Source organism: Acanthochromis polyacanthus, chromosome 22 (assembly GCF_021347895.1).
Source record: "Acanthochromis polyacanthus isolate Apoly-LR-REF ecotype Palm Island chromosome 22, KAUST_Apoly_ChrSc, whole genome shotgun sequence".
NCBI lineage: Eukaryota > Metazoa > Chordata > Actinopteri > Pomacentridae > Acanthochromis > Acanthochromis polyacanthus.
The window spans coordinates 11,258,648-11,276,044 of NC_067134.1; the positions used below are offsets into that span (position 1 = coordinate 11,258,648).

General features: G+C 41.2%; 1 protein-coding gene across 1 annotated transcript; it reads right to left on the reverse strand.

The window, feature by feature from the left end:
• Positions 1-1,946: 1,946 nt before the first annotated feature.
• On the reverse strand, positions 1,947-8,834 carry LOC110970896 (NACHT, LRR and PYD domains-containing protein 1b allele 2-like). Its single transcript, XM_051942341.1, has 6 exons — positions 8,826-8,834; positions 7,371-8,611; positions 6,520-6,687; positions 6,049-6,222; positions 3,092-3,138; positions 1,947-2,941 (listed from the first exon to the last, which is right to left on the reverse strand). Exons 1-6 carry the CDS (start codon positions 8,832-8,834, stop codon positions 2,418-2,420), a joined length of 2,163 nt encoding a protein of 720 aa, XP_051798301.1. The 3' UTR covers positions 1,947-2,417.
• Positions 8,835-17,397: the final 8,563 nt, after the last annotated feature.

The following is a 17,397-nucleotide window of genomic DNA, read 5'->3' on the forward strand; positions in this document are numbered from 1 at the left end:
CAAGTCCTGTTGACTCAATGATGTTCTCTCTGAGCTTTATTTCCAGGACAGAGATTCTCTCCTGGCTCTACAGGTGTTGGTCCTGTTGCTCCTTTTCTTTATCCTGCAGAAGCTCCTGCAGCTCTCCGATCCTTACTTTGGAGCTCAGCATCTTGTAGGAGTGCTGCTGGTTCTCAGCGATGAGCTCCTTGATGCCAAAGCTCATGTTGTGTTTGTCCTCTCCCAGGTAGTTGGTTTCTTCCTGAGAGGCGCCACGGGAGCTTTGGGGCCATGGTAGCAGAAAAGTTCAACAGAGGTGTTGAAAACAAAGACAGTGTAACAACTGCAGTAGTTGTAGGTGGTTGTAGAGGTTGTGGCTTCTTGGAGAAACACTGAAGTTCTGGGAGAAGTTTGGGGTTTTGCTGGTTTGGTGAGTTTGGTGGATTCCTTGTGATTTTTTAGGTGGTCGCTAGTTTGGTATTTTAACGACGTACGATACGATGATGTAGTTTTAGCAGCATATTATACTGTGATGTTTTTTGGGCAACATGCTCTACTATGGCGTTTTGGTTATTTTGCAACATGCTATATATGCTATGAAGTGTTTTTGGAATGAAGGCTATACTATGACGTTTATTTTAGAGACATACTGTTCTTTGATGTTATTTTAGCGACATGACGCTTTTTTTGGGCCAAAAGCAACACTGTGACGTTTTTTGGGTGACATGCTATATTATGACTTTTTTTTTTTTTTTTGCAACATGCTATACTATGTCGAGTTTTTGGACCAAAGGCTGTACTATGACGTTTTTTTGGAGCAAAGGTTATACTATGACCTCTTTTAGCGTCACACTGTCCTATGACATTTTTTGTCATAGGATAATATTTATTTATACAATTAAACAGAAGATACAAAACATGTAATTATGAAATTAAACACATTTTTTAGACAAAAATATTAAAGATCAAATATTTTAGGTAATGAACCATTTCAAAAATACAATTAAATAAGAAGAATATTAAACATTTTAAGAAACACAAAACATTTAATTAGATTATGAAACCTTTAAAAAGACAAAACATTTAATCAAAAATTAAATGCTTAATTAGAAAATTAAATATTAAAGACAATAAAACTTTAAATATGAATTAAACAGAAAATAAAATGAAACATTTAAAAATAAAATTTGAAAAGTAAAAGATGGTAAAACATTTAAAAAGAAAAACCTGAAAGATTTAATGTAAAAATTAAACACTGGGAAAGAAAAGGAAATTTTTCAAATAAGCCGATAAAACATTTGAAAAAAAAAAAACAACAATTAAACATTAAAAAGACAAAACATTTCAAAATCAAATCAGACATTAGAAAAGAATAAAAGGTGAGAAAAAAAGCAAAACTAAACATTTAAGAAGAATCAAACTAAAGACAAAACATTTGAAAAGAAACCAGTTAGACTTTAGAAGATCAAATTAAACAGAAGAGACAATGAAACGATCAAAAAGAGCAAACCCAGATAAAGGTCTCAAAGCGTTTTCTAGTCTGAAATGAAAACATCAAGTTGTTTCTTCAACACAAACATCATTAGCTTGATGCTACATTTAGCTGCAAATCAGGACTGGTCAGCTAGCTCGGTTAGCATCGCTAATTCACACTGAAGCTCATATTCACTGGATGCTAACTCTCTTCTCTGGTCAAGACACAGAAATAAACTGAACCCCAGGAATTTTGTCTAAAAGGCTCTGATTGATGAGGAGAGATTCACTGTAAATAGTTCAAAGTTGATCAAATGATCCAATCAGAGAGAGGAACCTTTTAGTCCCATTGAGATGTGGATTTGCTTTTGGACTTTAAATGGATTTTTAGAACCCTGTTCCATGTTGAGTAGAATAAAGCAGATGAATAATAAACAGCTGATATAATGTATGTTTGTAATGAAGAACTCAGAGTCAGGATTTTTAGCCACAGCCCTTTATTCTTCTCCATCACACACAAGAAGGAAGTTCTCATTTCATCACTAGAACAGGACTTAAAGACTCAAATCAGGATCAAGTCTGGCTGCACAAAAACATGATTTTCACTGGACAATAATGTGTGAAAGTCTGTCAGCAGTTTGGAGATTCACTGCTTCCTCTCTCATTTCACACTTTGTGCAGCTCAAATGCTTTTAGTTCAAGTGAGCGTCAGAGGAACACATCCTGATTTTCACTGAACATTTGACTGGAAAAAGACACAAACACCACATTTGGCTCCTGGAATAATCACTACTCACATCTTTGAAGAGGAACAAGTTTACAAGGAATCATTTAGAAGGATTTTACAAAGAAACACATTTAATCCATGAATGTGAAAACATGTTTGTGAGGGACAGAGTCATGGAGAGACTCAACTATCTGTTCAACACTGTTTCTCTACCAGGAGGAGACTCTGGAGACTCAACTCAGCACAGAAATACTGAGGAACCAAACAAGACCCCAAATCCAGGACAGAGAGGTTGAGTGAATGTGGTGTTGAAGGTGTGGAGGTGGATCAGAGAGTCAGAGGAGACTCTGTAGAAGGACAGAGTTCCAGCAGGAACGTCCACATAAACTGAAACTCTGTGAGAGACTGAGGAGGACCTGATGGATGTTTTACTGCTATTGTGACTGACAGAGTAACCATGAAGATCAGAGCAGATCAGACTCCAGGACTGATCGTTACCTCCAAGCACACAGTCATCACTTACTCCTTTCCTTCTGATTTCTCTGTAACTCACTGATATATAAACATCTCCTCTCCACTCCATCTCCCAGTAACAGCGACCAGTCAGACCAGTTTCACACAGCAGCTGTTTCCAGTAGTCAAACCTGTCTGGATGATCAGGATACGACTGATCCTCCTCCACAAATGTCACCTTCCTGTTGTTGTCAGACAGTTTGAGGTTTCCGTTTACTGTGTTTGTATCGACTGTGAGTTGACAGGAATCTGATGGAGAGAACAAACACAACACAGCTGCAGTTATTGATGGATCATGTGATCAGTATTAAACCTTTGATGATGACCTCAGAGATGTGACACTTTGAAGATGCTTGAATGTGCTGCTTTCTTTCCATCAATCCATTAAAACAAACTTACACTTCCTCAGACCTGGTGTCAACCATCGGACTCCAGCAGGCGTCACCCTGAAAGGAGGAGGACGGTCAGAGCAACAGCAACTCTTTCAGCAGCACACATGGACGTTACATAGCTCTCACACTGTTCCACTGGTAAAGGACCAGTCCAACATGGAGACACAGACACCTGAATGCAGCATCTCTAAAGTACTGTCCTGTGCTCGTCACATTCCAGCTCAGTTTACACTCATTATTCTGCTTTCCTCATTAATGGTTCCTCTTTTTAAGAAGCTATGCTAACAGTTAACCCTGCTTCCTGTCTTTGAATTAAACTAGGCTACAGTGCCTATAAGTATTCACCCCCTTTGATGTTTTACCCTTTTATTGCTTTCATAAATCAATCATGGTCAATAAAATTTAGCTTTTTAAAAAAAATATTGGAAAAAACTCTTTAATGTCAAAGTGAAAACAGATTTCTATAAAGTAATGTTAATGAAAGAAAATTATATAAATGAAAATAATAGTTTGCATAATTATTCACACCCTTCAAGTCAGTATTTAGTAGATGCACCTTTGGCTGCAATCACAGCAGTGAGTCTGTGTGGATAGGTCTCAATCAGTCTTGCACATCTGCCCACTGCAATTTTGCTCCATTCTTCTTTGCAAAACTGCTTAAGCTCTGTCAGGTTGTGTGGGTATCGGGCATAAACAGCCCTTTTCAAGTCCAGCCACAAATTCTCTATAGGATTGAGGTCTGGGCTTTGACTCAGTCACTCCAGAACATTTACCTGGTTCTTTTTTAACCATTCCTGTGTAGCTTTTGCGGTATGTTTTGGATCATTGTCTTGCTGGAAAATAAATCTTCTCCCAAGACGTAGTTCTCTTGCAGACTGAAAAAGACTGTCCCCCAGGATTTCAGTGTATTTTGCAGCATTCATTCTGCCCTCTATCTTTACAAGCCTTCCAGTCCAGTTGCTGAGAAACATCCCCACAGCATGATGCTTCCACCACCATGCTTCACAGTGGGGATGGTGTGTTTTTGGTGATGTGCAGTGTTTGGTTTCCGCAAAACATGACGTCTTGTCTGATGGCAAAAAAGCTCAATTTTGGTCTCATCAGACTAAAGAATCTTCTTCCACTTGACCATGGAGTCTTCCACGTGCTTTTTGGCAAACTCTAGTCCAGATCTAATATGACTTTTCATCAACAGTGGCTTTCTCATTGCCACTCTCCCATAAAGCTTTGACCGGTGAAGAACCCGGGCAGCAGTTGCTACGTGCACAGTCTCTCCCATCTCAGCAGCTTTCATTTATATAATTTTCTTTCATTAACATTACTTTATAGAAATCTGTTTTCACTTTGACATTAAAGAGTTTTTTCCAATACATTTTTTTGTTAAAAAAGCTAAATTTTATTGACCATGATTGATTTATGAAAGCAATAAAAGGGTAAAACATCAAAGGGGGTGAACACTTATGATAGGCACTGTAACACTTTTTATCTACTTACAGTTTTGATGCTAAGCTAGGCTAACAGGGTCTCCTTGCCTTCAGTCATGGTGCATAGCTGAGCTAACAGTGTTGTTCTGCTTCCACTCTTTGTTGTGTGCAAGGCGGATAGTTTCCTGAGAGTGTCTGTCTGTCTGTACCTGAGAGTGTCTGTCTGTCTAGGGATGATAATTGATAAGAAATTATCGATGTCAATGCCATTATTGATGCCACTTATCGATTCGATTCCTTATCGATTCTCTTATCAATGCAGCGTCACAGCGATTACATTCAGCCTTTTCCTCGTTTCTCTTGAAAAAGTGAAGCCTTGCTCGCGATCGCTTCTTCCGCTCCATTGATTGTTCTCGCTGTGGGCTCTAATCTCGCGACAACTGCACCCACGCAACTGAATACGGCAGGTCTCGCGAGGCTTCTTGTTCTTCATTGGTTTTATGACTGTGGCAATGGGCGTGGGAGAGCTCAGCTGCAGGGGAGAGAGGTGTGGAGGAGAGTGCGTGGGAGCAGCGTCAGGTTAATTGATGCAGGTGCTAGTGATCAGACTGACCTGATTCTCTCTGTAGCAGCAGGCTGGAGCAGAAGATAAAAGGCACGCGGACAGAGAGGACGAAGAGATGCACGGGCGGAGGACAGCGGACAGGACGAGGTCCGGTGGAGCGGGCAGCTTACCGGACGAGATCCTGTGGAGAGCCGGGCTGACACAGACTGTTTACCGGATGAGAACCGGCGGAGAGCCGGGCAGACGTTGAGACTGTTTACCGGACGAGGTCCGGTGTAGCGCCGGGCAAGGAGAACTGTGCATGTATGCTGGTGGTTTGTGTTAAATAAAATCCGTGTTGCATTGACGAACTGCCGTGGTTATTGCACTGAGTGGACCCACGGACAGGTGATCTGTCACAATGATGGTTGGCATCCATCACTTTGGTGCATTACCGCCCCATTCTCGCAACGAGGCTAGTGACAGAGTTCAGTTTGGAGAGACAGAACGTTTTTTTATTTATTATTTTTTTTAAAGAATGACATACAGGCAGCAGTGAATGTCCATAGGTCTGTATTTGCCCACCAGCTCTCCAGGTCCAACTTTTTAATGTATTAGTAACGTGTGTTAACGGTCGTGCGTGGAAGCTAGCCATATCATGCTAGCTCTGAGATGGAAATGAGGGTGGCGTTCAGCTGACTGTGGTCTCCAGCAGAGAAAAAGGGCAATCGCAGATGTAGCACAGGTATGTGAAGTGTGGCAGAGTGTAAGTCATTTTTAGAGTTGTGGTTTGGAGGTTGTTAGTTGGGAAATTCGCCGACAGAAATTGCGACGGCAGGATGAAGTGAAAGCAGTAAGGGCAGTGATAGTGACGTCAAGGCATCGATAACGGGAACCGGTTCTCAAAATGGAATTCGATTCCGGGAAATCGATCCATTTCTTATCGATGGCATCGAGGAACCGGTTTTCGATTATCATCCCGATGTCTGTCTGTACCTGAGAGTTTCCAGTCTACAGTCTGGATCCTCCACTTTAGCCCACAGCATCTTCTCTCCTGAGTCTCCTGGATGGTTGTAGCTCAGGTCCAACTCTCTCAGATTTGAGGTCCTCAAGCTCAGAGCTGAGGCCAGAGAAGCACAGCCTTCCTCTGTGACCAGACAGCCTGACAGCCTGCACACACAAAACAACACAAACCTGACCGACAACACTTGGCTGGATGTTTCTCACTCTCTTTTCGTATTTGCCTTTCAGCTACATTTTGCTGCATATTTCATGTGTCTCAAGAAAATCAACAATCTCAACAATGATTAGTAGGATTTAATCATGTCAAAAATAAACCCTGACAAAGTCCTGCACAAGTTCAGTAAAAGCTCATTTGATGAATCCCATCAGCAGAAATGATTCTACTCAGGTTAACTGTTTATCCACTGATAGAAATCACATCAGTTTCAAAGTGTGAGTCCTGACCTGAGAGCTTCCAGTTTACAGTGTGGACTCTCCAGTCCAGCAGAAAGACTCTCCACTCCTGAATCCTGCAGGTTGTTATTAGTCAGGTCCAGCTCTGTCACACTGGAGAACTGGGAGCTGAGGACTGAGGACAGAGCTCCACAGCTTCTCTCTGACAGATTGCAGTCACTCAGTCTGAAGAGACAAAAAGCACATTATACTGATGAAACAGCAGCAAAATGAGAAAGTATCTTCAGTCTCCAACTACTTACACAACTTTCTTGCAGACTTTAACCACTGGCAGGAGCCTCAGAAGAACCTCCTCTGAAGCAGAGTATTTCTTCAGGTCAAACACATCTAGATCTCTTTCTGATGACAGTAAGATGAAGCCCAGAGCTGACCACTGAGCAGGAGACAGTTCATCTGTGGACAGACGTCCTGATCTCAGGGACTGTTGGATCTCCTCCACCAGAGAAACATCCTTCAGTTCATTCAGACAGTGGAACAGATTGATGCTTCTCTCTGCATACACATTCTCACTGATCTTTTCCTTGATGTAATCAACTGTTTTCCGATTGGTCTGTGAGCTACTTCCTCTCTGTGTCAGCAGGCTTGGTAGGAGACTCTGATTGTTCGGCAGTGACAGACCCAGGAGGAAGCGCAGGAACAAGTCCAGGTGTCCGTTTGGACTCTGTAAGGTCTCGTCCACAGCTGTCTGGTAGAAACCTGTTGAATAACTTTGGAACATTTCAGACCAACAGGATGCTGTTTGTTGTTCTTCTTCCAGCAGGTTGATTCCAGAGTTGATGAAGATCTGATGGACATGAAGAGCAGCCAGAAACTCCTGAACGCTCAGATGGACGAAGCTGAACATCTTGTCTTCCTGTTTCCGTCTTCGCTCTGTTTTGAAGATCTCTGTGAACACTCCTGAGTACACTGAGGCTTCACTTACATTGATGCCACTTTCTCTCAGATCTCTCTCATAGAAGATCAGGTTGCCCTTTTGCAGCTGTTCAAAAGCCAGTTTAGCTAATGACTTAATGTACTGAATGCGCTTCTCTCGACCATACTTTTCTTTTGTGTGGTCAATCTGAAATCTTAGAAACTCTGTGTACATCTCAGTCAGGGTTCTGGGCAGCTCCTCTTCCTCTCTGGTTTCCAGCAGCTCCTCCAGAACTGTAGCAGTGATCCAGCAGAACACTGGGATGTGGCACATGATGTGGAGGCTTCGTGACTTCTTCATGTGAGAGATGATGCTGTTAGCCTGCTTCTCATCTCTGAATCTTGTCCTGAAGTACTCCTCCTTCTGTGGGTCGGTGAACCCTCTGACCTCCGTCACCATGTCCACACAGTCGGAAGGGATCTGATTGGCTGCTGCAGGTCGTGTGGTTATCCAGAGGCGAGCTGAGCGCAACAGTTTTCCACTGATCAGTTCCCTCAGCAGGACTTCTATTTTCGTTGACTTTGTTATGTCCACAGAGGGAATGATGTTGACATCAAAGTCCAGATGCAGGCGACTCTCGTCCAGTCCATCAAACACAAACAGCAGTTTGAATCTGCTCTTTTGGTAGCTGCTGTTTCCTGATGACTGCAGAGCTGTAAAGATGTAATTCAGAGCCTCCACTGTGACGTCTTTAGTTTCTGGGATACAGACATGAATGAGCTCTGCCAAACCAAACTCTTTTCCCTGCAGTGAATTCAGGGCACGGAAAGTGAATGGAAAAATAAGATGCACGTCTTGATTGGTTCTTTCTTCGGCCCAGTCCAACATAAACTTGCGCACGAGGAATGTTTTTCCAATCCCTGCAATCCCATTGGTCAGCACTGTTCTGATGGGTATGTCTTTTCCAGAAGGATGCTCGAAAATGTCTCTGGGTTGGATCGGTGTCTCTGTGTCTGATGGCTTCCACACCTTGTCAATCTGTAGGACCTCATGCTGTGTGTTGACGTGCACGTCCCGGCCAGCTGTGATGTACAGCTCTGTGTAGCTATCAACCAGACGCTGTTCATCTGCTGCCCACCCCTGTGTTGTAACCAGAAACGTGTCCTGGAAGTTTGACTGAAGCTTCTGTTGGTAATATCTGATGGGACGTGGTTCTGGTACCGGAACAGTCTCATCTGTGTCCAAACATGAAGGGAACAATGTGAGATGTGTGTCTACAGAAACCTCTGCTGTTGTTGGAAAAACACAAACAACTAAGCAACTACAAGAGGTTGGACTTCTAATTGGCCACATCATAAAGTTGGGTAATTGTGTGGTGTGAGATTTTTCTAAACTTATTCCTGGGGGTTTCATCCTAAACTCTACTCATAATGCAGCAACTTACCCTGACCATTTGGAGGAAAGTGACTGAAAAAACTGACTGAAAGGGCAACTCAGCTAAAGGGCTACCAAGATGGTTAACTATGGAGGCAGTTAGAAGGTAGATGGGTTACCTCAAGGTCGAATTAAGCTGTTCTTAGAGTTCCTATTAGGGCAAGACCATTTTAACATTAGAACCTAATCAGAAAGCTGGACCAGCAGCCCTGTTCTGGGCTCACAGGGCCCTGATCAAAGTACACTACCTGCCAAACTTTTAGAACGCCTCAATTTTTCCAGCTTTTTCTTGAAATTCAAATAGTTCAAGTCCAATGAATAGCTTGAAATGGTACAAAGGTAAGCAGTGAACTGCCAGAGGTGAAAAAAGGATAGGTAACTGAAAATTAACATATATTTCAGAATTATACAAAATTGCCTTTTTTCAAGGAACCAGAAATGGTTTAACAACTTAAAACCAGTGGCGGCTGGTGAATTTTTCTCTTGGGGGGGCACACTTAATTTACCAAACCAAATAGCAGAGTTGGCAACACCGGAATACAAGAATTGATGTAAATTATGTTCACAGCCATTTGATGTGCTACTACTATGCACCACTACGAGGGTACACCTAAGCACTACTGCTGAGTCAAATAGACAATTAAATGCACGTAAATGTTACCAGCTAGTGAATTTGAATTTATCTCCCAGTGTTTGATATGATTTGCTCCAGATAAGGTGTAATTGGTACACAAACCCTTAAAATCTCCTTTTCTATAATTAAGCAATTAAGAATGTATAAATATGCAAATCTATTTTTTACTTCAAAAGTAAAAAAAGAAACAATTCATTTTTCCGGCTTCAAAGAGTGCCAAGTGCTTCTTCTGTCCAGCAAAATCTTTGGAACAACATATTTATATTTACATACTCAAATAACAAAAACAAATCCATACCTGTGAAACCAACAAACATCGGACATTTTGTTAAAAAAAAACTAACTATAAGGCTTAAAGCAGACAGTGCTTCTGTGAGCTAACTTTTACATTAACAACCTTACATGACAATGAGAAAACAGCAAATCTGCATATTTAAGATCAAAGTAATAAAAATTTGTCACTTTGCCTGAAAAAAAACTACTGAAACCATTAGGCATTATACTATATATAACTGTACATGTGACAAATAAAACCTATCTTATCTTATCTTAGGCTTTGAGCCAAAATGCTTCTGTCAACTAACATTAAATATTTACAATGAAAATAAGAAAAACAGTAATCCTCAGATTTTCAGAACATGAAAATTAACAGGCTTTCAGTCTAAAAATGCCACTTGTGTCAACTAACATTTCTATTTACATTATTAAATGACAAAAAGTAATCCTCACATTTTAGAGATTAAAACCTAATAACATCTGTGTTATTTTTTTGTATGCAAGTTTTGCTCTTCTGTCTTAGAGATCATGCAAAATTTCTCAATGACTCTCTGGTTACAATCTGGGGTCTCCCCGACAAGTTTCTTTTCCATAGAGAGCATGGCCAGTGCATTAAGACAATCCTGCCAACATCGTGTTCCTGAGGAAGGTCTTGATTCTTTTAGTGTTGAGAAGCCCCCCAGGGCCCATGCGGGGCTGTGCGTGCGTTGGTGTGACGCATGTGGGCCTGCGTGCCTGCACAGGGCTGATGAATGGTTGGACGCTCATCACATCGGCCGCATATGGATAAATAAAAGCAAAATTATTTATTTATTTTTTATTGCCTTTTAATTGTGATTAGTCACAGTGAAGAGTGACAGGAAATGGAGGAAAAATAGGGGGAAGACATGCAGCAATAAGGGCCGCAGGCAGGTAATAGAACCCGGGCTCGCTGGTGTGCGGAGACCAGCTCCTGTACATGGCACCTGCTTAAACCCGTAATGAGCTATGCGGGCGTCGGGCACCCAATACACAAAATTATTTAATAAATACCAGCGCACCGGCCCACCGGTACCACATGTAGACTGGCCCTTCGGTCAAACGACCGAATGAAATAACGTTCAATCCGCCCCTGAGCACTCTCAGATTCAGCTGTCGTCATTGGAGTCGTGATGAGGGATCTTTCAGGAGAGACACAGTCTCTGAGAAGGTGTCCTGAAGATTGTTGCTCATGAACAGCTGGTACAGAGCCACAGCCACCCATTGCAACTCCTGAACTCTGTGTTCCTGAAGATGAGTGCAGGGCGCCGTCATCCTGCAACCCGCAGTCTCCTGTCTCTTATATTGAAGAGAACGAACTGCGCATGTCAAGTTATAACGAGAGTCAATGGGAAAATGATGAGTGCGCCCCGGACGTTTTCTAATCTGACTTTTTATGACAAATTATACAGTTTAGTAACTCTCTAAGGCTCTATTATCCATTTTGTTTGTTAAAAACATAGGATATACATGTAATGTAAATTTAAAAAAACGTTTTAATTAAAGGAAGGGCTGTGACTCTACATGATGTGAGACAGAGGGGCGGCGCCCTAGCGCCCTCTTTGACCAGCCACCCCTGTTTTAAACTCTTCTGCAGCAATAGAGGTTGATCAAGCCTGAAAGTTGGTGCTACCAAATATCCTACATGGGGTCCCAACTTTTCTAGGATTCCTTCTGACCCTCTCTTGTCTGGCATTAAAAGTAGTAGTGGAACACCATCTTGGAACCCTCCAGGAGCATATTTGAACCAGTATTCGACTGGCAGAAAGCAGTATGTTGCTTTTAAAAAAAGGAGAGGAACAAGACATTAACCACAATAGATAGAAGGGGACAGGACCATCAGGAACACTTAAAATGCAGGTCTTCCTTACCAGAAAACTGAAGACAGTCAAGGTGTCCAATGAATAGTTTTCTTCATCCATCAAAAGGTCTCAGAAAATAACTTAAAATGGGGCACCAGTTCATAAAATTGATTTGAGGATCAGAAGCCACAAAACTGACCGTTATGTTACAGCTACACTACAAATCTGCTGCCTCATGTATCTCCCAGAGCCAAACCACTTTCATGTGTTGTACAAAACACCCTGTTTAAACTCAGCTCCATTTCAGGCATGAGGGAACTGCAGCCATCTTCTTTACGGACCAAAGAAATCCATCAGTTTTTACCTTCAGTCTGAGGAAAGGAGGTTGAGTCTGAGAGGAGGGAAGGTTCTCTGCTCTCTGAAGTCTCCCCAACATCCACTGACATGAACTGACAGGCAAACAGAGATCACATGTTATAATTCTCCTCTGCTTACTGCTTTCATTTTATTTCAGTTCAACAGACTTACAAGGACTTTATGTTGACATTTATTTGATGAGTTTATGGTGGTTGATTAACTTCTGGTTTTCTGTTACCCAAACTGCTCCTTTAAAGTAAAACCAAGGGTGAAAGTAGTTTTAAATTCTTGCCGGGAACTATTAGTAATAGTTCCGGACCGTTCCGGCTTACTTTCACCCCATTCCGTCAATGCTAACTATTGTAAATCCTGTTGAAAGTTTTCAGCCAATTACAAGAATGTGTTGAATTTCAGGTGTAATTTATTGCGTGCCCCGTCCCGGCGCAAGCGGCGCTTATTGACGTCTATTGACTAGGTATGGAAAATGTCCCAGTGCAGTAAATCAAGCGCACCCATTTGCTATTGGCTGCTACTAGACATAACAATCGCTGTGTTACGGAAGTAGACGCGCATGCGCATTCACGTACTGCTGAGTGAACTCCGGTCGATATCTATGGATAGCAGGCAGCCGGGCGGCGTACCGGTGTACCCATAGATACCGGTGGAAGAACTGCGTACCGCCACCAGATCTTTTCCCAGAACTGCGTTCCGCCACCAGATCTTTTGCCAGTACGCAGTTCCGGACCGTTCCGGCTTACTTTCACCCCTGAGTAAAACCTAATGTTACTCTGACATTAATCTGGCATATCCAGACCATTCTGTAAGGAACAGACTGTTCTGGTTTCACCTCATCATCATCTGCTACAGAGAGAAGAAGGTCTGTGTTTTAAAGCAGCCACACTCATCCAGGGTGGACGCTAAGCCCAGATACAGCAACAGTGGATAACGTTATTTTTAAACGATAATTCAGTAAAAATATGGTTTTACCTGGCCAACATGTTTCGACGGCATCTGATGTCTGATTGAAGTTTCCTTTTATCAGAGCACTGCAGCAACAGTGTCCGCTTAAAATAGTCAGCCAAACATGGCTGCCTTATGCTTCATCCAAATCCTCTTGAAGACTGACATTTTCAGTGTGGTAGGTCACTGGTAGGTCTGTTGATTGCGTTTAAGAAAATAGAACATCATGTTACATAGTACATACTAACATGCCAGATGGTACGCACAGAAAAAGATGTAGTACGTCCACAGTACATATTATGTTAAATGTAGTATTCACATTCACTGATTTTGTAGAATGAACACGAACATGTTCTTCTGGCTGTTCTGACCCACGTTCTATGAATGGTCATAGCACTTAACAGTCTGTTATGGAAATGAGAGCTGAGAACTCACAGTCAGATGACACCAAATTACTACAGACTGGGATAGTCAGAGTTTAAGGCTCCATATTATGAAAGTAGTATGTTCTAATTGTATGAACACTGCAGGACACAGTGAATACTTGGTGAGGTCAATTGTTGCATGTATTTAAATTAAAAGGTTTGTGGCTTCAACAAGATTTGCTCTGGCCTTCCTGGGAGCTGATTGGTTAGCTTCTCTCTGGTTGTAAACTGCAGGACCACTCCCAGCTAAACAGGAATGAATGAAGAATCTTCAGAAACTGATCTGATTGCCTCATAATGTGGTGAGAACAGGTGGACATGCTTTGCTTCAACAGAGGTCAGGCTCATACAGAACTAATTATTGTGTTCTATCAAGGTTTAAACCAGGCAGGGGGCAGGCATTCAGTCAGTAGGGTTGATCAGTAGATTTTACAGAGGAACTGACCTTCCATTGTGGACTCAGGAAAAACTGACAGAACCTGAACTCTATCAAACTGTGCAGCACCATCGTGCATCTTTCTGACTGTAATGATATCATGTTGTTCTTGTCTTGTGACTGACCTTCTGGTCCTGAGCGGCTGGCAGGCAACCTCTGCCAGCAGATCCTTCCTGGAGATCTTCTCTAAAACCACCTGGTCACCTGCACAGCTCCCTGATCCTTGTAAGTCAGTCCATCACATCCACAGTTTTACGCCTGCTGCTGATGTCTGTAGTCGGCTCTTTGGGATGGCTGGGAGCCTTGAATATTGTTGGGTTTCTGCAGTAACCACTGAAATTTTGACAGCTCATCATCATCCAGATCTTCTAGGACGTTCAGAGCACTTCTGATGTCATCGTGGCTCCCTGATAAAGTCAAAGAATACGTCAGCAGTTAATGAACAGTTGTGTTGTTGGTGTGGTGGAGGTTGTTGTGTAGCAGCAGGACTGCAGTTAATCCTACAGGATCACTGACAGCAAACACTGAGGGGAACCAGCAGGGGGCGCTCACTGTTGTCTGTTAAATATGACTCATGGAAGTCACTCTGCAGTCACTGGACCACAAACACAAAGATGATCCCACATTATTACACTTTGACCAACAGAGGCTCCAAACAAACATTGAAACAAGTCCATGATCAGAGTCAGACGGGAGTCCAATTCAGAGCCTCATATCAGGTTTATAGTTTTATACTGAGCCTGTTCAGAGTCCAGACCAAACACTGACTTGCTACTAAACAGATCATTACTGCACCAGTAAATGTCTCTCATGGACTAGTAGAATGAAAAACTTAGCTGGGAGATTTCTAGCAGGATGTAGATGGATAATATCCGGCCTCACTGCAAGTAAATCACCAGGTTCTGATGGATTCCCACCAGAAATGCACTTCTGAGGTGAAATTGGTTTTATATTCGACATTCGCTTGTTTTTTTCCGTTTCTAGCCTTAATAGCGTCGTGAAAACCGCACCAATTCCAGCCAGGTTGATATTATTTTGTACAGTTAAGTCAGAGAGACATTTCACAGTTGCTATCAATCACCAACCACAATAATTGTGGCGAAAACAAAAGGAGCAATGCTGAATGTCTGTCAGAGTTCCGTGCGGCAGCCGGGAGCATTTAGGGACCGTCGCAAAATTGCAATTGGTGATTTTCTGTTTGGACAATCAAGGAGAAAAAAACCCCATACAAAGACCGTCTGTTTAAATTTATTATACATCTTTCACAAGCATTATCTAGAAGAAAATGCATTTAAAAACACCTCACAAACAAGAAGTGTTCAGTCAACAAGAGTTATTTATATTTCCATATTTGGAAATTGCTCTCAGAGATTCCAGCCGACCAACAACAAAATATTTGTCATGTGTTCTGCTGTTCTTTTACGACTATTATGTCCTACAAATAAAACATTTAAATATATACCAGAAAAAATGCGTATCCATTGAGTGTGATATTAATATTTCTCCATTTTTATTTTGAAATAGGTCACAACAATTTAATCTGACCAACACCAATCTACTCATCATCTATTTGTATGGTTGATATTGATCTTTCACAAACATTATCTCTCAGAAAATCATGTATAAAATATTCTAGAACTGTGACTAATCATTGAACATATTTGTGGAACATTTCTCAGTTTTATTTTGAAATAGCTCACAGGAAAACTTAACCTACCAACACCATTCAACTTGTAATCTGTTGTTAAGGTCAACATTGATCTTTCACAACCATTATTTCTAAGAAAATCTGCTGAAAATATTCCTGAAACTATAAGTAATAATTGTGTCTATTTTAGGCATATTACTCAGTTTTACTTTGAAATAGCTCACAGCAAACTTGACCTACCAACACCATTCAACTTGTTATCTGTTGTTAAGGCCAACATTGATCTTTGACAACCATTATCTCTAAGAAAATCTGCTAAAAATATTCCCAAAAGTATAATTAATATTTGTGTATATTTTAGGCATCTTACTCAGTTTTACTTTGAAATAGCTCACAGGAAACGACCTACCAACACCATTCAACTTGTTATCTGTTGCTAAGGCCAACATTGATCTTTCACAACCATTATCTCTTAGAAAATCTGCTAAAATATTCCAAGAACTAATAGTAATCATTGTGTATATTTTATGCATATTACTCAGTTTTATTTTTGAAAAGCTCACAGGAAACTTAACCTACCGACACCATTCAACTTGGATTTGGTTTCACTGGGAAATTTATACAACACATTAAAACAATACACTCATCTCCCACCACCAGGGTCTAAATAAAGGGGAATCTGTCCAACTCTAGAGCCCTGCAAAGAGGATGCAGACAGGGCTGCTACTTAGTCCTGCCCTCTTTAACTCTTTAGAGAACCTCTGGACCAAACCATCACACAGGAAATGTTATTTTATTGAAGCCAGCCTGAGGAACACCTGAGCAATAATCCTGCTGTCTAATCAGCATCTGAATCTGCCACACCTGTGAGGAGGATGGATTACCTGGATAGGCTGTTGAGTCATTTTGTTTTCTCAACAATATCTGCCACAAGAATTTCCTTCAGGTTAATGATCTTCTATCTGGTCCAGGATCAGAGCCTCATATCAGGTTTTGTAGTTTTATACTGATCCTGTTCAGGGTCCAGACCAAACACTGACTGCTAGTAAACAGATCATTACTGCAGTAAATGTCTCTCATGGACTCCACACACATTTCATTCTTCAACTTTTCAACAAAACACAAACTTCTGTGAGGATTCTTCTCACAACATTTCTCCTGACAGTAATCAAAGCTGTTCTCTTGGATTTCTTTCTGCCCTATTTGACTATTTATCAGTGTTTTCAGTGTGTTTCCATCTTTTCAGATGGACACTTGTGATCAGCTGATTTCTGAATCATTTTGTGTCTGAATCAAAGAGAATAAAGTTCCACTCACTCAGCTTCTTCCTCTGCAGCTCTCTGCTGTCTGGACCAGATCTGAGAGAAAATCGTCCTCTGTGTCTGCAGGCTGTCATCACTCTGAGACACAAAGAGCAAAGATCAGCTGCTGCACCTTTAGATGACGTTAACATGAGACATGATGAAGCTGCTGCAGCTTCCTGGAAACAGCTGAGGACTAATAAAGCTCCTCCTCTCTGACCACAGCCTCACTCTGTCCTTTATTTCTACACTCATCCTTGAAACACATTGTCTACCTTCTAACGATGGGAAAGAGGCATCGGTTATGTTTTGACAATATATATCTGATGAGTTTTTGATGCTGGAAGTCAGAATCTGTGAAGATCGTGCCAGCTTTAGCGAACTGTGACAGACCCAGACACATGAAATGAAAGAAAATACTCATTAAATCAATACTGAGCATGTAATATTGAATGAACTGATCCATATCTAGTGTTTTATCTCAATAAGAATTCACAATAATATGAAGTACAACTGTAAATTAAATGGAAACAAACACATTTTTAAACAATTTAAACCTTTAATTCATTGAACTAAGAAAACCATCCTTTAATGTCTTTCCTTAAAATGAGCAACAGTTTTTTAAATATAGCTGCAAAGTAAAAGTTTCACAGTAAAGATGAATCACTGATGACCATTTAATGGTATTAACTCAGTTATTATGAGGAAACAGAAATCCATTTCTA